At 45.3% G+C, this 19,562-nt stretch overlaps 1 protein-coding gene across 1 annotated transcript in view; it reads left to right on the forward strand.

The window, feature by feature from the left end:
- ARHGEF28 (Rho guanine nucleotide exchange factor 28) overlaps positions 1-19,562 on the forward strand; it is a 345,613-nt gene that overhangs the window by 120,087 nt on the left and 205,964 nt on the right. The window contains exons 5-6 of the mRNA XM_075325325.1: positions 10,649-10,832; positions 16,831-17,011. Coding sequence (XP_075181440.1) covers positions 10,649-10,832; positions 16,831-17,011 — 365 coding nt within the window. The remainder of the gene's footprint in view (positions 1-10,648; positions 10,833-16,830; positions 17,012-19,562) is intronic.

The following is a 19,562-nucleotide window of genomic DNA, read 5'->3' on the forward strand; positions in this document are numbered from 1 at the left end:
TTCCTCTGTGTTTTCAGTATTTTGGAGTAGGTTTCGGGCCCAATGTTTTCATTTGCTTTACTTGATTGTCCTTATGCAGTCATAATGTGCCATAGGTTTTTTGTTTTTCTAATAGTCCTCCATACAATATATTGGTGCCCACTTAGTCCTTACAGTATAATGGGCCCCGCATTGTCCTTCTTACAGTATAATGGGCCCCGCATTGTCCTTCTTACAGTACAATGGGCCCCTTCTAGTCCTTATTTCGTCAGCTTCACTGCATCTCTGAAGATGGGTGTCTGCGTCCCGGCTTCAGAGAGGTGCACTGCGTATGATCGGGAGTGATATGTTTGTACGGTAATAATAATATAACCATAATAGAATAATGCAACCCACATAGTCTTCCATACAGAATAATGAGCTGCACATAGTCCTCCATACAGAATAATGTGCCCCACATAGTCTTCCATACAGAATAGTGTGCCCCACATAGCCCTCCATACAGAATAGTGTGCCCCACATAGCCCTCCATACAGAATAGTGTGCCCCACATAGCCCTCCATACAGAATAATAGGCCCCACATAGTCCTCCATACAGAATAATGAGCTGCACATAGCCCTCCATACAGAATAGTGTGCCCCACATAGTCTTCCATATTGTATAATGGGCCCCACATAGATCTCCATGCAGTATAATGGACCCCACATAGTCCTCCATACAGAATAATGGGTCCTGCATTGTCCTCGATTCAGTATAATGGGCCTGCATAATCCTTTATACAGTATTATGGGCCCCCATAGTCCTCCATACAGTATAATGGGCTCCACATAGTCCTCCATACAGTATAATGGGCTCCACATAGTCCTCCATACAGTATAATGGGCTCCACATAGTCCTCCATACAGTATAATGGGCACCATAACCCTCCATATAGTATAATGTGGCATACATAGGCTTCCATACAGTCTTTGGGGCCCCACATAGTCCTCCGTATAGTACAATAGGCCCCACATTGCCTTTCATGCAGCCCTCATGGCTGTCCGACCAGTGTAATGGGTCCCACAATGTTTTCATTGATTTAAAAAAAATAAATAAATAAATCCTCTCCTCTCCTCGGTCCCCCACGCCTCAGGTCTCCGCGGCGAGTGTTCTGCCGCTCAGCACATCTCGGCACAGCGGGTTCGCAGTAGTATCGTCATCGTGCCCTCTTCACTGCCGATACAGTTGAAAATGCTATACCAGTGGAGGACCCGATGCCAGCGCTGGCACCGGCTCCCCCCATTCACGGGCACCATAGTGACTCCGTGGTCTGCCACCATTGTCTGTATGCCGCTGCAGGGGGATCTGTCAGCAGCTCTGTCATAGATGGGAACGATCGGCCGAGCCAAGTGCTCCTGTGTATGGAGAAGTTGGAAGAGATGGCTGACGGCCAAATGAACGTTCAGTCGTCAGCTATCTAATCTGTATGGAGTCTTTGGCTTCTTCATAATTTTCTTTCTCAATGGATTTGTAATATTAAAAGAAGATCTTCGAATATGAATGGCGGCTGGATTTATCCATCATGTGCTGCCATGTAAGTATCTAATCTGATTCTAATGAAGCGAGCAAAAGCTTAGTTTCTGTCGCAGTGCCGGAGCGACACTGTTCTCAAGACACTATTCCCAGAGTACATTAAGCCAGCAGCTGCAGTTTGCTCCTTGCAAGGTCCCCCTGGGATGAGGATGAGCCCGGAAACAATTCTCACATTCTCAATAAACATCCTTGTGGATTTGTTTTCATTCTGAGGAGTAAATAGTTGTTCAATCAAGAATTGTTCAGAGTTTACGTCTGGAATCTATAAAAAGTCTTCGCTGGATGGGAACGTTGTGCACAAGTCGATCACTGATCCCAACAATCTTCAGTTGGATCGATGGTGTTAGGGAAAGTTTGACAAAAAAGTGCAAGATCGAGAAAAACGCATAGATGCTAAAAGTAAGGAAATGGCAAATAAGCAACCGGTCTGTAAAGGAGGGAAGGAATTTAGAATAAAAAAAATGCCCCTGTGAGGCCCATCTGGACCATGGGTGCTGGGAGATGGACCGCAGCATAATGCATGGGAGCCGGATCTTCATTGAGAACAGACATTTTGATAAGTTGTATTCAAGAACGACTCTTCCTCCCGATACAAAGCATTTCCATCGTGTTTCTTTTACCCAACAAATATATGTTTGTCAGGCCATTAAGTGTTATTATGGAATAGCGCAGGCAATGAGTAGAGCTGGTTGAACTCACAAAAAAACGGGACAGGCGGGTCCCTGCTAAATGTAAAACAAAAAAACCCAATCCGCTCTGGAATCCACTACCCATATAGGTCTATCGGGACCAGAATTAAAAACGTTGGTGGAAGGGATAGGGGGGTAGGAGGGCACGCGGTGTACTCACCGAGACTGTGCCATGGCGGCACACTCCTTTCGGGTCACACTTTCCCTTCCAGAGCCGACAATTGACTGTTCACTGCTTTGCCCGCCCACCGGCGCGTGTAATTGGTTGCAGTTAGATGCACCACCACCCTGAGTGTCAGCTGACTGCAACCAAACACAGGCGCCAGGCTGGCCGCTGGGCGGGGAAAGCAGTGCAAGTGTCTGTGGGTCAATATGGTTTTTATAAAAATAAATGAATGAATAAAGCAATCGGCGCAGGTCCTCCATATTCTGATGCCAGCACAGATAAAGCCCACCGCTGCAGCCCCCAGCTAACAGGCTTTTTTCCCCTCACCCATGACAGCACCACGTGATTATATGGGTGCTGTCATGGGTTCTGGAAAAACCGGCTACCGGTAAGTAACCGTGGTGTTTTCCCCTCACCCATGACAGCACCCATGTAATCACGTAGTGCTGTCATGGGTTCTGGAAAAACCGGCTACCGGTAAGTAACCGTGGTGTATCTGTGCTGTGTATCAAAATAAGCCCAGAGTCACACGTGCGAGGGACTCGCATCACATCACATCACCCGGTAGCTGCACACTCTCCTGACAGGAGAGTGCAGGTACATAGAAACACATGCGGCCGACCCGCTCCTGTCAGGAGAGTGTACGGCTGTGCTGGGTGATGCGATGGGAGACTTGTGCGAGTCTGGCACGACATCACCTGGAATGGCCTGCCACTCTCCAAACATGAGCGTGCAAGTACATAGAAGCACAACAGTCGACCCGCTTCTGTCAGGAGAGTGTGCGGCTGTACAGGGTGATGCGACACGAGACTTGTGCAAGTGTGATTCCGGCCTAAGAGAATTATTTAAATTGAAAAAAAAAGACGTGTGCAGCCCCCCCCTCCAATTTTGATACCCAGCCAAGTTAAAGCCAGCTGGGGGCTGGTATTCTCAGCGCAGTGGCAATCGGGGTAATGAGGGGTTAATAACAGCGCACAGCTGTTACTAAGCCCTAGGTTAGTGATGGCACAGGCGTCTGAGATACCTGCATCACAAACCTGTACATGAAAGTAAATGAATACGAACACAGAGAAAAAAAATCCTTTTATTTGGATTGAAATACAAAAACACACCCTCTTTCACCACTTTATTAATCCCCAACACACCCCTCCAGATCCATCGTAATCCACACGAGGTCCCACGCCACTTCCAGCTCTGCATCATGTCACAGCGAGCGGCCATAGAACAAGACCGCCGGCTGTGAGTGCAGACAATGAGCCGCAATGAGCATTGACTGCAAGCAGACGCTGTCACAGGCTGTGGGCGTGTCTGAGTGCAACCAATCACAGATGACAGAACGGCCAGTGGGCGGGGAAAGCACGGATAGCTGTGTGTATGCGATGAGCCTAATGCGCAGTACAGGAGGTGAATGCGCGACCTGGAAGCAGTGTGCCGCCCCGACACCGAGTCTCCGTAAGTATGAAACTGTCGCTTTAATTCTTTTTTTCTTTATTTTTCCTTTAATTTGCCCAGGACCGAATCCGGATCGTACACCCGGAGTCCCGGGCATCTTTCAAATCGCACGGATCTGGAATATAACAGACCTAGCCCGCTCAGCCCTATCAAGTATTCCATATTAAAGCATACAGTAAAAAATAACAAAAAAAAGTATAATACCACTTTCTACGTTCTTTATATTTCTCCTTCGTTTGTCATCAGCATTGAGGAGCCGGGTGACGGGCTTTGGCAATCGAAGTATGGTGTGATTTGTAATTTCACATCAGCTTGTGCAGGTACCTTGGACTATGAAGATCATACAGCAGTCATCCTGTTACTCCAGTCCTGTGTCTACGGCTATGGGATTATGTTTCAGATAACTTCTTAGGGTCTGTGCATACATTAAAAGGAACCTGTCAGGTGCAATATGCACCCAGAACCACGAGCAGTTCTGGGTGCATATTGCTAATCCCTGCCTAACCGTCCCTGTATACACTAGCATAGATAAAGAGATCTTCAGAAAAAGTATTTCTAAAGATCTTATATCGTATGCTAATGAGCGAGGGCAGTAGCCCCCTGGGCGTTAGTTCCCCGGCCAGTCGCCCCCATTAGCATGTTAGTACGCCCCTGTGGGCGTACTATCATGCTAATGAATGTGTAGCGTCACAGGATGATCTCACTCCCCTTTCTGCTGTCATCGTGTCCGACAGGGGATTTCGGCTCAGTGCGCATGATCCTGGAGTTTCGGTCATGTGCGCGCTATTAAGCCGGGTGTACGCGTCCTGGCTTCAAACTGAAGTAGTGCGCATGACCTAAACTCCAGGGTAATGGCACTGAGTCGAAATCCAGCGTTGTTAGCGGAGAGGTGAGATCATCCTGTGATGCTGCGCATTCATTAGCATGATAGCACGTCCACAGGGGAGTACTAACATGCTAATGGGGGCAATTGGTCGGGGAACTAATGCCCAGGGGACTAGTCCCATCGCTCATTAGCATACGATAAAAGATCTTTAGAAATACTTTTTCTAAAGATCCCTTTATCTATGCTAGTGTATACAGGGACGGTTAGGCAGGGATTAGCAATATGCACCCAGAACTGATCCTGGTTCTAGTGCATATTCGACCTGACAGGTTCCCTTTAACTATTTGGTGCAGATATTTCTGCATCTCTTGGCAGGAAAAACGCAGCCTAAAATACTTGTGTTTTTACTGCGTTTTTTTATTCATTTTTTTTGTGTGTTTTTGGTGCAGATTTTTTCCTAGTTAATAGAATGCGTGAAATCTACAGAAGAATAACTGAAAGAATTGATGTAATGCAAATTTATTTCTGCACCAAATCTGCAAGGAGAAAATCAGCGATGTGTGTGAGACGTCGGGATTCCCATTCACTTTCCTGGCGTGTGCACACAGCCGGACTGTACAGCGGCCACCGGAGGCTGGAAATAGTGAGCTTTGCCTTTCAGGGCTTTGTAAGTGGTCTATTACCTATTGCTTACAGCTATGTTCACACTTTGCGAGTTTTTGTTTTTTTTTTTGCTGCCAAATCCTACCCTCTTGGCAGTAAAAAAAAAAAACCTGCTCCCAAAAAGGTTGTTTTGTTGGTGGATCCCTAGTGATGAGCTGTGATGTGTGGGAAAACCTCTCAGCATCGCATGGCAGTGTGAATGGAGGCTTGAGCAGCTGAGAGAATCCAGAGACGCACAGGACACAAGGGGAACAACAAGCTGCTCTTCTATCATGGTTGGTGCGTTGGCAGCAGCTCGGTAAGACCGCCGGTTACTTTGTAATGTCAATTCCACAACTACTACTATAAGATAAAGAGAAGATAAAGCGAATCATATGGTAAAGCTCAGTATTTTCATTTTTTCCTGTCATATTAATCGGCAAAGGAAAAAAAAGGTATTTCTACAAATGATGAACTCGTCTGTCTATATTGCTTATAGTGCCACAGTTATGACAGGGCTCATTTAGGCTGTGTGCACTACAGATTTAGTGCAGACATTTTCTGCATCAAATCTGCACATGTTTTTTGATGCGTTTTTGTGCTGTGTTTTTGTTTGTTTTTTTTTTTTAAACAAATTCAGTGGGTGGAAGGGCTACAAAATGCAGGAAAAAACACACTAACAATTGACACACTGCAGTTTATTTTCTGCACCAAATCTACAAATAAAAAATAAGCAACGTGCGCTCAGCACTTCAGAGCTCTCATTGCTGGTATGAAGAGACATGCAGATTTGAGCTGCAAACTGCACCAAAAAACGCATCAAAAACGCCCCGTGTGCACACAGCCTAATGCTGCATGATTATTGGGAATGGGCATCGCACGATCCCCACAAACATACAATGTAAACAGGCTGCCGATCACCCAGTAAAGGAGCAAAATGCTTGTTGAAAGGTTAAAATGATATTTTTGTTTGCTTAATAAAGTAGTTCTTGGTAAAAGTCCTGCCGAGAAGGAAGTGTTCTGTGCACAGAACAATCTAGTGATCATTTGTGTGTAGTGATTGGGGTCTGCCTGACATACTATTATCATGTAGATTATGGCACAGCATAACCCGGCCCTTACAGCCTCTCTACAGGCCAAAGAAATCCATCAATCCGTCAGTCTGTTTACAGCGGCAGCCCGCTCTACAGAACGATCTGTAATCTATGGCTCCGTGCAAATTGGCCCCATTATTCTCGGCAGCTCCAGTCTGGTTTACACAGGACGATATTCTGCACATGACGTTGATTTTTAATGGAGACCAAAAGTTAATATCCCTGGACGAATGATCATTTTGCTTGAACGTTGGATGATTGGTGGCCTGTTTACACTACATGACTCCTGTGAAGTGAGTGTTCCTAGGAAAGCTCGTTCATCTAATCCTGTAGTGTAAATGGATCTTATAGGTCACTGTACACATTAGGGAAAACTTAAAGGGGTGGTTCACCCAAGTTTTTTTATTTTCTAGAGCAATATTATATTGAGAAACAATGTTTCTCTCAAATACCTTATGTTGGCAATATTGCCTGTGAGAGGCGCTATTGCAGACCGCTGTTCCCCGCTCCGTGACCCCCAGGCTCCTTGACCTTAGGGATCCGGTGACGTTCCGTCAAGTTCCTGATCATGTGACATTATTGGGGCCGGCCGCAGTCTTCCTGAGTCACTGAGCTGTGGGTGGTGTTTCACCGCTCGTCACAGCCCAGCGTGTCTCCTGCTTGCAGCGCTCTGCTGTGAGGGAGCTGATGGGCTGTGACGAGCGGTGAAACTCCGCCCACAGCCCGTCACTCACGGACACTGCGGGTGGCCGCGGTGTCAAGAACATAACGTGGCGTCTCCAGATCCCCGAGGTCACGGAGCCCGGGGGTCAGGCATGGGGAACAGCGGTCTGCAATAGCGCCTCTCACAGGCAATATTGCCAACATAAGGTATTTGATATTATGTTGAGAAACAATGTTTCTCTCAATCTAGAAAATAAATATGGGTGGACCACCCTTTTAAGAATGAATGATCCTTCTACCTGATAGACCACTATTGTTTGCTCATTTGCTTTTATCCTAGGTTTTGTCTGTTACTGGCCACAGTGTGAATGTGCACCAACACATTGTACTTATATCAACAGGTGCTCTGGCTCACTTCAGTGTTTTTTTATTTTTAATTTTACCACTGAACCGAAGTCCTCTGCACCCTGTCTTATACGCAGCCTCCGACGTCTTCACCTATCAGGCTGCTCTGGTCGGTCCCTGCAGCTCCAGTGTTTCGTGGATTACACCAGAGGTCACAACTCAATACAACTCTATGGGACCCTCATTATGACCTCTTTCATGCTCTCATAGACTTTCATTGAGCGCTTGTGATGTAACTTGTGACTTTCAGCCAGTCAAATTTATGGGCATAAGATGGCGCTGAGGGACCAGAGCTGCAGCAAAAAAAGGATGAAAATGTTGGAGGGTGACTGTAAGATCGGGGGCAGAGACCTTAGATTTGAAGGGAACCTGTCACCATATTTGGCCTCTATAAGTTGCAGCCACCACCAGTGAGCTCTTATATACAGAATTCTAGAATACTGTATATAAGAGCCCAGGCCGTGCTGTATAACGTAAAAACACTTCTATTATACTCACCTAGAGGGCGGTCCAGTCCGATGGGTGTCGCTACTCTCCGGTCCGGCTCCTCCTCTCTGCAGCGACCACTGTCCTCCTTCTACCCAGCCCTGTGAGGATGATGCTTCCTACATCGTCCACACAGGCTGACATTGCGGTCCTGCGCAGGCGCATTTTTATCTGCACTGCTGACGGCAGATCAAAATACTGTAATGCGAAGGCGCGGGGAAAGGTTAAAGCGCGTCCGCGTATGTGCACTACAGTACTTCTGTTCTCAGCAAGACAGATTAAACTGCGCCTACACAGGACTGCGATGCCGGCCTGTGTGGATGATCCACACTGGGCTGGGTAAGAGGAGGATGGCGATGTCCGCAGAAAGGAGGTGGTGGATTGGAGAGCAGTGACATCCACTGGACCGGACCACCCACTAAATGAGTATAATAAAAGTGTTTTTTATGTAATACACAGCGGCCTGGGCTCTTATATACTGCATTGTAGAATACTGTATATAAGAGCTCATTGGTGGTGGCCGCAGCTCATAGTCGCCAAATCTGGTGACCGGTTCCCTTTAAAGCTCCACTACAAGGCGAAAAAAAAGAAAACTCTGGAGTGGTGCTTTGTTTGCCATATATATATATATATATATATAATATATATATATATATTACAGTTCTATGTATGTGTATATATTATATATATATATAATTTATGTAAAGTTAGACAAAAAAAAAACTTTGTCAAAATAAAGTTCATTCATCTGTGATCACTTGTCTTGTGTTTATTTCCAGAACCGTCGTTCATTTGGCGCCCGGTGTCGCTGTACATGAGCGGCAGGATGAGCCGCTGTAACGGGCAGCATGGACTGACGTGTGTGTGGCTGTGTTGGCATAATGATTTGTCACGTGATAATCTGATCAGCGACATACTGTATACTGCTGTGTATAGGGTCCTGTATAGGGTCCTGTATAGGGTCTTTAGGCTAAGTTCACATGGGTGTGCTTTCTGTAAGCACAGGGGCAGCGCGGATAATGTCACATATTGTGATACAGACCATCTGCAAGGAAAAGACAATCTGAGCCGGCGATAAGGTCACTCTTTTTTTTAATTATCCTTTGCCTACAAATTTCAATGAAGGTGCAAAAAAGTGAATAATGCCAACATACAGTACATATGGTGTTTTTATTTTTTAATTGTTGGTTTAAAATTGACATATGATTGAGATATGGATTATGATGTATCAGGTTTTTTTTTCTGTGTAAAAAAATTATATTCTTATGGACCATTTATCTTGGGACACAGATTGATCTTAAGCCCCTCATACACATAGATGGGTGTTGGGCCATCATTCAGCTAATCACCTATCCTGCATCCTGCACACACTAGTGCGCTCAGTGCTCCTGTGTTCTCTATGAGAGATGCTGCAGGACTCCTCTTGAGGCTTTTATCTTAGGAAGGACAGAAGGATCAACAGTGTGAAATTGGACATCGTGTATGCTTCTTTCCCCGGAGAGAATCACCGAGCCACATGGGAGACGAGTCAGACAGACCCCGGCGGCTTTTCCCCAACCACTGCCCTGGAGTGACTGGTTTCTGCCTGCATGTGTGTATGGGGAGGAACCTGTCAGTCAATGGCAGCGAGCTGGGAGAAGCCGCCGGGGTCTGTCTGACTTGTCTCCACATGGCTCGCTCCCCGGCAGCTCTTAGGCTGCTTTATTCTGAAACGCAGCAGTAGTGGCCTTTCCCGGCTGCTAAAACTAAGCTAATAATCACTCTCATAGGCGTTGAGCTGCCGTACTTATGAAAAAAGCCACTCCTAAAGCGATGCCAGGGTCCCAAAAAAACTACCAAAAGTGGGAATAAACACCACATAAATACACCATAGGACTTTTTATATTTTCCTAATGACTCACAGCCATCAACTGGTGAAAACAAACACACGAGAAAGGCAGATGAAAGCTGTAAGATGTGAGAAACGTGCACAGGAGCTGTATATGCGTGACTGCGGCATGGACGGGCCCGGGAGCGCGGCCTCCAGCATTCTCCACAGGAGTTGGCTGTGACCATCAGCCGTCATTCGGACTGCACAGTACCTGAAGGTGCAGACAAAAAGGCTTCCATCCACAGTGCCTGGACTATGGGGAGTAACTGGGTTTCTCTGACAGCTGCGTCCTGACAAAAGGTCTCAGGGCTGCGATCACTACACCACTATGAAGCCACGGCCTACAATGTCTAGTTATATCAGCCCCTATTTGTAAGATGCATGTAATTTTAACAGGTCGTCCATTACCAGACTGCCCCTTCTCATTGGCATTAGACTATTCCATGAAGTAAATAATTAATCTATACTTGTCTCCGAACCGGCACCACTACTGCTCAACTCTCAGACGTGCCTCTGCCACCAGGCTCCTGACACACACAATGTCAAGTGACTGCTGCAACCAGTCAGTAGCTACTGATCGACTGCAGCCTTCACATGTAGGCTGCATCTGATTAGACGAGGGACACAGGGCTGAGGATGGAGCAGAGTCACCAATCTGGGAAGTAAATATACTGTATTTTATTTTTTAACTTTACGTAGCTCCCTGGGGCCATTGATAAGGAGTTATACAGCAGTGGACAACCCCTCTAACTACTTTTTGTGTACAAAGAAATAATATAAGAACCTGTGAATTTGTTTTACAGACGACCTGTGCCACGAAACCCTGCTACATCTAACAACGAGATGGGGATTAATCGAGGTGTCACATTACCTCCTGTGTCTTCCCGGTGGATCTTCTGCATTGAGTAGAGTGAATAAAGAAGGGGAGACCCCTGTAGAGGTCGCTGTACGTCACGCTCACACCGAATTGGTCCAACTTTTTAAAAAGTGAGTAGATCGGCTTAGCCTCTGGACAAGCTCTCTAATCTTGAGACTAGGCCAGTGTTCTGCACACGCCGTCCCTGTTCATTGATGTAGAATATATTGCAAAAGTGAGTACACCCCTCACCACATTTTAGTAAATACTTTTATTATCTCTCTTCATGGGACAACACTGAAGATCTGACACTCGGATACAATGTACAGTAGTCAGTGTACAGCTTGTATAACAGTGCAAATGTGGTGCCCTCTACATAACTCAACACACAGCCATTAATGTCTAAACCACTGGCAAGAAAAGTGAGTACACCCGCTAAGTGAAAATGGACCAGTTGACCCAAAGTGTCAGTGTTTTATGTGGCCACCATTATTTTCAAGCACTGAATTAACTCTCTTGGGCATGGAGTTTACTAAAACATAGCTGGAGAAAAGACATGAACTGCACATCCAAAAAACATACTTTGATTGGCAGTGGCTTCATACAGTCTGATCAGAATGTTAATCCAAGAACCTCATGTTCCGGTATATAAATTTTTGCCTGGCGGCATTTGATCAAAGTATGATTTTTGGATGTGCGGTTCATGTCTTTTTCTCCAGCTGTGTTAGGCTCTTTCACACGTCCGTGAAAAACCACACATGTTTTGCACGGATGTGTAAAAGGTGCATATGGCCCTCCGTGTGCCATGATTTTGGCACATGAGTGTTCTCCGTGTGCTATCCGTGATAATACACAAAGATCAGGAACTTTCTGCTCACCTGTCCCAGTCGCTGCTGTCCCTGGTGCTGATGTCTTCCGCTCTGCTGTTTCCGGCCCTACTGACTCCCCGCTGCTGCTGCTTCTGACCAGTGCAGTGAATATGTGATGAACACAATGAGCAGGGGTCGGAAGCAAGTGACAGCAGCGGCAGAGACAGCAGGGCTGGAGAAAGTGAGCGTAGAAATTCATTTTATTTCACAGAAACGTGGTTTTCTCTGGTATGTGTCACACTGATGTCACACGGATCATATCTGTGTGGTCCGTGTGACACCCATACTGCCAGAGAAAAACGGACGTGTCTGCGTGTGGAGCACATGGAGACATGTATTCGCCACACGGACACACGGCCCATGTGAAAATGTGTGCGTAGACCCATTGATTTTAATGGGTCTACGTGTGTCAGTGTCTCTGGTACGTGTGAAAACGGACGTCACAAGTACCGGAGACATGGTTATGTGAAGGGGGCCTTACATTGCATAGCCTGTGCCACTCTGTTTTTTTTTTTCTTGGATCAGCACTTTTCCCATTTGGCACAGGTGGTTTTAATTAGCAGGAGTCTACAAGGAGGGGTTCTGCATTTTTTTTTTGCGCTCAGCTCATATAATGAGAGCTTGTGGAGGGTGACTTGTTCAGCTCCGTTCACAGGGTGCTTGTTCTGTGTGGCGACCTTTGCTGTGATCGTTATGTGTTAATGCGATGGTATGGCCTGGAGTCATGGGGGCGCAGCCTTGCAGCATGGGTGTTGTGTGGCACCAGGTAGTGTGCACTGTCACTGCGGCGATGGTTGGCACGCAGCACCGCACCATTTAAGGCTTCATATAAGTTAGGGATCCACTTAGAGGTTCGCGATGACCTGGCAGTGGCTTCATACAGTCTGATCACAATGTTAAACCAAGAACCTCATGTTCAGGTATATACATTTTTGCCTAGCGGCATTAGATCACAGTATGATCCTTGGATGTGCGGTTCATGTCCTTTCCTCTAGCTTTGTTGCATGGAATTCACTACAGCTTCACAGAAGCCGCTGGATCCTCTTCCATCCTCCATGACAACATCACGGAGATGGTGGATGTTAGAGACTTTGTGCTCCTCCTCCTTCTGGTTGAGAATCCCCCATAGATGCCGGGCATTTATTATTGGCCTGTCAGAATGCAGAATAGATCTCCAGAATATGATGATTAGTATTTATTGATTGTAAGAGAACAAATGTTCATAGTAACTCAGTACTTAACTGCTTTGACCATGGGAAGCAATAGAGTGATCAATAAATAATATAGCTGGAGAAAAAGACATGGACCGCACATCCAAAAATCAGACTTTGATCTAATACCGTTAGACAAACATTTATATACGCGAACATGAGGTTCTTGGTGTAACATTCTGATCAGACTGTATGTAGCCCATTGCCAGGTCACTGCGAACCTCTAAATGGGTCCCCAACCTATTTGTAGCCATAAAAGGGAACCTGTCACCAATTTTTTTGGCTATAAGCTGCAGCCACCACCACCGGGCTCTTCTATACAGTATTCTAACATGCTGTATAGAAGAGCCCAGGCCGGGGGTATAACATAAAAAACACTTTATAATACTTACCTGACGGTCGCGCAGTGGGCCATATGGGCGTCTCAGTTGTCCGGTGCTGGCGACGCCTCTTTTGGCCATCTTTGTGCTCCTTCTTCTCTAGCCGCGGTGCATGACGGGTCTGACGTCATACACACTCGCCGGCATTCAGGTCCTGAGCAGGCGCACTTTGATCTGCCCTGAGTAGGGCAGATATAAGTATTGTAGTGCGCCTGCGCAGGACTGGTGAGTGTGTATGACGTAGAAGCGTCATGCACACAGCCTTCAGAAAGAGAACGAAGATGGCCGAAAGCGACGCCGGCACCAGAGAACGGACACGCCCAGAAGGCCCACCGCAGCGACTGTTAGGTAAGTATTATAAAGTGTTTTTTATGTTATACCCCCGGTCTGGGCTCTTATATACAGCATGTTAGAATGCTGTATATAAGAGCCCGATGGTGGTGGCCGCAGGTGATAGGCCAAAAAAGTGGTGACAGGTTCCCTTTAAAGGTGCGGTGCCTCACACCGACCACTGCCGCAGCGACTATTAAAAAACCTCGTAATTGCTTGAGTCAGACTTTAAAAACCTTATTAGATCCATGGCTCTTCATTATACACTACTCTCTGGCATGGAACTTTTTTTTTCAGGATCCATGATATGTGTTTATACATCCCGGTGTTACTCCTATCCCTAGGATTGGCCATGGGGCCCCAACGTCCGTGTCGGTTTAGTCCAGAAAGTGTCCATCTGCAGTGTGTGTGTAGGATGTGCACATTTTCATATGCTTTCCCGTAATCTTCCACAAGCTACAATTATCTCCTGTATTTACTTAAAGCAAATTCATCCGGTCTCCTGCGTTGCGGTGAGGTGGTATCATAGGGCATGATTCTGTCCTTTATAACACTTAGAGGTTCAGCAGCAGGAAAACTCACTCATTGGTTATGTTGTGTACAGTCATGGCCAAAAGTTTTGAGAATGCTACAAATATTAATTTTTACAAAGTCTACTGCTTAAGTTTTTCTAATGGCAATTTGCATATACTCCAGAATGTCATAAAGAGTGATCAGCTTAACAGCAATTACTTGCAAAGTCAATATTGGCTAAGAAAATGAACTTTAACCCCCAAAACACATTTCAACAGCATTGCATTCCTGCCTTAAAAGGAGCAGCTAACATTGTTTTAGTGATTGTTCCATTAACACAGGTGTGGGTGTTGATGAGGACAGGGCTGGCGATCAATCAGTCATGATTAAGTAAGAATGACACCACTGGACACTTTAAAAGGAGGCTAGTGCTTGGTATCATTGCTTCTCTTCAGTTAATCATGGTTATCTCTAAAGAAACGCGTGCAGCCATCATTTTTCTGCACAAAAATGGCCTAACAGGGAAGAGTATCGCAGCTACAAAGATTGCACCTCAGTCAACAATCTATTGCATCATCAAGAACTTCAAGGAGAGAGCTTCCATTGTTGCCAAAAAGGCTCCAGGGCGCCCAAGAAGGACCAGCAAACGCCAGGACCGTATCTTAAAACTGTTTCAGCTGCGGGATCGGACTACCAGCAGTGCCGAGCTAGCTCAGCAATGGCAGCAGGCTGGTGTGAGTGCTTCTGCACGCACTGTGAGGCGGAGACTCTTTGGGCAAGGCCTGGTTTCAAGGAGGGCAGCAAAGAAGCCACTTCTCTCCAGAAAAAACATCAGGGACCGACTGATATTCTGCAAAAGGTACAGGGAGTGGACTGCTGAGGACTGGGGTAAAGTCATTTTCTCAGATGAATCCCTTTTTCGATTGTTTGGGACATCTGGAAAACAGCTTATTAGGAGAAGAAGAGGTGAGCAATACCACCAGTCTTGTCTCATGCCAACTGTTAAGCATCCTGAAACGATTCATGTGTGGGGTTGCTTCTCAGCCAAGGGAATCGCACCACTCACAGTCTTACCTAAAAACACAGCCATGAATAAAGAATGGTACCAGAATGTCCTCCAAGAGCAACTTCTCCCAACTGTCCAAGAGCAGTTTGGCGCCCAACAATGCCTTTTCCAGCATGATGGAGCACCTTGCCATAAAGCAAAGGTGATCACTAAATGGCTCATGGAACAAAACATAGAGATTTTGGGTCCATGGCCTGGAAACTCCCCAGATCTTAATCCCATTGAGAACTTGTGGGCAATCATCAAGAGACGGGTGGACAAACAAAAACCAACAAATTCTGGCAAAATGCAAGCATTGCTTATGCAAGAATGGACAGCTATAAGTCAGGATTTGGTCCAGAAGTTGATTGAGAACATGCCAGGGAGAATTGCAGAGGTCCTGAAGAAGAAGGGTCAACACTGCAAATATTGACTTGCTGCATTAACTCATTCTGTCAATATAACCTTTTGGTACTCATAATATGATTGCAATTATATTTCTGTATGTGATGTAAACATCAGACAAACACAATTAAAAACCACAGGGCAACAGATCATGTGAAAATATAATTTTGGTGTCATTCTCAAAACTTTTGGCCATGACTGTAGAGATGTTTTGCAGCACTATACATTTCTATAAGGCTCTGTTCACTTCTAGACTGGAGGTAAGCACAGAACCAGATGACAAAAAAAGCAAAATATGGCAGAAACCAAACTGACCCCGTTATAGTCATTGGGGTTCATCAAGTACCATTGAGGTCCGATATGAGACTGAGCGACACTGGTGATATTTTCATAGCGCTTCTCTTCTGACAGAGCAGTGTAACAGAAATAAGGAATGCAGGTGTGCACAGAACCTTAATAATCTTTTTCTAAAGACCCCCATACACATTAGATAGCTTTCTCTCCCGATTTCCCCATACAGGAATCTTTGGTCCTGTGTTCTCTATCAGAGAGTTGCCGCCAGATCCCTCTGGCAGTGGCTTTTCTCTTGAAGAACAAGAGGATCGGCTGTTGGAGTTCCAATGTGCCGGCCCCAGAGAGTCGGGAGACCCCCATAGACATCGGGGTGTCGCACAATTCTGGCAGGTTTGGCCAATTTTAATGTGTAGGGGGATAAACTTATTCTAAAAAGCCGTATACTTCTGTGCAGCCTGTGTAATGCAGGAAGACCTCTGCGTGCTGGACGGTTTATGTTATCGGCACATCTTTGTTTGGGAAACTTCAGCCAGGACTTGCATGTTTCTCTTCCAAACATCTCTATATTTATTATGTATTTGTAGCCGGCTTTGCAGAGCCGTCATCTGAACTGTTCATGTTTCACCCAGGCCAGAAAGTTTAGTAAAATTCCTTTGGGCAGAGCCTATGTCGTTCCTGTCGGGGATGTTGCCTTTAGCATGACTCGAGCATGTCCGTGACTACTTGTACATTTTGTTATGAAAGCCTTTCTTGTTTATAACTTCTTAAACAATGCAGAGCTCCCTTGAGGCGCTGTCTCTTTTTCCCAGTCACAGTCGTACAGATCTGCTGCCTTCCAGCCTGTCAGTAGGAGTGATTCTGCGCACAGCCGGCCATGGAGGTAGTGCCGTCTAATCCCAATTACATTACCCGAGGATAATGAGCTGTGCTTACCTCATTACACCGGCTCCGAGCTCATACATGGGAGCGGCGCACAGACCCACTCCATTCTGTGGTGTAGCTGCTGGTGGACGCACTGGATACAGAATACAGGGCTGACTCCTGATTGTGTGCGTCTATTAATATAATCCCATTACCTCCAGTTTTCAGGAGCTTCCGCCACTTGACTTCTGTACGGCAGCAATCAATCCGGATTCTTTCTTACGGTTCTGCTGGTCCTCCGGCGTGCTGACATTAACCCGGCGTCAGACTTCTGGATGCTCCCTGGAGTCGGACATTAAACTCTTTAGAAAATGTTTGTGTGATACCAGCTTTTTTGACAAGGTAAGATTTGGCAGGCATTCAGTGCCTATTTAGTTTTTCATTTCCCTTTTTTTTGTTATTTTTATTCCTTTATACTTATATGTCTTCTTTTAAGCCTGGTTTTTACAAATTCCACAGAAAATATCCTTTATAACAGATGTCGTAATATGAAGTGTGTAAATCTATTTACACACGATCTAGAAATTTGTATATTGTTCGCTGGGAGATATTGATACATCTAGAATTTCGGAGATTGGTAACGTCAAATATGTCATAAGGTTGTACGAGTGATTAATTCTGTGTTGGTGCGTTATTAGCAGCTTTCTACAAGCCATCCTTATTAGTTTTAATACTCTGGCTTTCATATTGTTCTTGCTGATGTTTCTGGTATAAAATCTTAAGAATTCAACTTAATATAATTTTACATTTTTTTTGATCCAATCAAAAACATATACTACACTGTGTGTTTTCCATGTGTATATAAGATCTGTATCTTCAGTGTATATGTATACTTCAGCAGATTTTTCAGTGCTGTCATTAGTTGAAGAGGTGTTAGCACAAAATACAGGTGACTTTTTCTGCCAAAAATCACCACTGCAATAGCCCCTGGTGTCAGGCTTTGTCATGGCTGGATATCAAAATTGGGGGGAGCGCACACTGCTTTTTTTTAAAAAAAATTTTATTTAAATAATTAAAAAAAAAACACCACAAAAACAACAAACAAAAAAGGCGCATGCGGTTTCTCTTATTTTTATACACAGCCAAGATAAGCGCACGGCTGGGGGCTGTAGCCTGTAGCTGTATGCATAATCTGTGCTGGGTATCATAATATGGGAGGACCCTACATTATTTTTCTTTTTTGTTTTATTAATATATATTTACACCACATATAGAGCCGCAGACAGAGTCTATGATTGTAAGAAGCCAGACTCGCTGTCACACAGGCTGGGGGCACATCGGAGTGCAACCAATCACAGATGCCAGGGCTGCCATGGGTGGGGAAAGCAGTGCATATGGATTAGCGAGAATGAGCGGCCCCGGAAGAAGACTGTTCGAACCGGAAGCAGTTACAGCCGTGCCGGAGACTCTGTAGGATTGAAGCCCTCTCTTTAATCTTATTTTCTTTATTTTTCCTTTATTTGTTTTGTATTACCTGAGTGCCGGACCTGGATCATTAGCCAGAATTCCCTGAGAATTCCGGCCCTGTGCCCGGCACTTGGGTATGTGTGAAACCGTGGGATCCATACTTTTACAGTCTGGGTCCGCCCATCACTATTTATTACTTATTACAACTAGCTTTAATTTACATTGAATATTCTAGTATGTAAAAGATAATATTGAAAACTTATTGCATTTGGGTGGTATACGCATGTGATGCGGATGCTAGGCAGCAAAATCTCACACATGGCATATGGAATGGCCTCCGCATGACACTCGTCCCACTTTTCTGGATGAGTATCGGAGTGAATATTTATAAGTGGGAGTGAGGCCAGGCACTGTGACTTCTCGGAGTAATCATACTTTGTGAAAGAGTTGAGCTTGTGAAGTGTTCACTGGTGAGGTCCATTCTTCCTGCCGGTCTAAGCTCAATGGTCAGGTCTTTCCCTACATATATATATAGACACCAATCCACCAAATGTGCCAGACGGGGAGAAGCCAGAGCGGAGCCATCCAGCAGACTCTTCTCCATCATCTTGTCTTCAAACTGTTCACTCAGAAGTCTCTATATTTCACAGAAAAGCATAGCGCTGTGTATTGGGGAAGCCTTCAGTATTCTGGCAGTTTAGCAGCAGGACTGCTCATAGTAAGCTTTCAGTCATTGTCCTGCTGCACACGACCGTATGATTGCTCTTTTTATGGTCCATATTTGTACTTGTTCCCTATAGCTCCATATTATTGATCGTGTATTTTGATTTCCTATGAACGCTCATTCAGTGTAATCGTGCAGTGTAAATAGACACCGGCTCTGTGCCCTTATCCTGCAGTATACAGCTGTAGTTTTTCCCGATATTGGATTCTGTACCATTCTCATAGACCCCATCACAAGACGGAGGTGATCGGTCTGTGCTATTGTCTGCCGTCTTATACCACGTGTTTTACTCTACAGGAAATCTCAGCAGATCGCACTTTCCTATGCAGAGCGCCGCTGTAAAGAATTGTATATTATGCAGTATGTATTATTTTATTCCTTATGATGGATGGATGCCTAGGCAGCCGTCCTGACTGTGCCCATTGTCAATTACAAGTGTCCTGAGTATATAAGCCTGAGAGTTAGCACAGACGCAGTGTGCATGTAGCCTAATTCCTGCCTCCTCACCAGAAGTGCAGGGGAGAAAGCTTGTACTAAGTTTGTACACCTGGTGCCATGTACAGTGCCTTAAAAAATATTCATACCTGTGACCTTTTCACCGTTACACCCACAAACCTATGTGTATTTTATTGGGCTTTTATGTGACATACCAACACAAAGAAGCAAGTATTTGTGATGTGTAAAGGAAATGATACATGGATTTCTACATAGTTTAAAAATATAAATCTGAATATTGGGACGTGCATTTGTATTCAGCCCCCC

Source organism: Anomaloglossus baeobatrachus, chromosome 1 (assembly GCF_048569485.1).
Source record: "Anomaloglossus baeobatrachus isolate aAnoBae1 chromosome 1, aAnoBae1.hap1, whole genome shotgun sequence".
Classification (NCBI taxonomy): Eukaryota; Metazoa; Chordata; class Amphibia; order Anura; family Aromobatidae; genus Anomaloglossus; species Anomaloglossus baeobatrachus.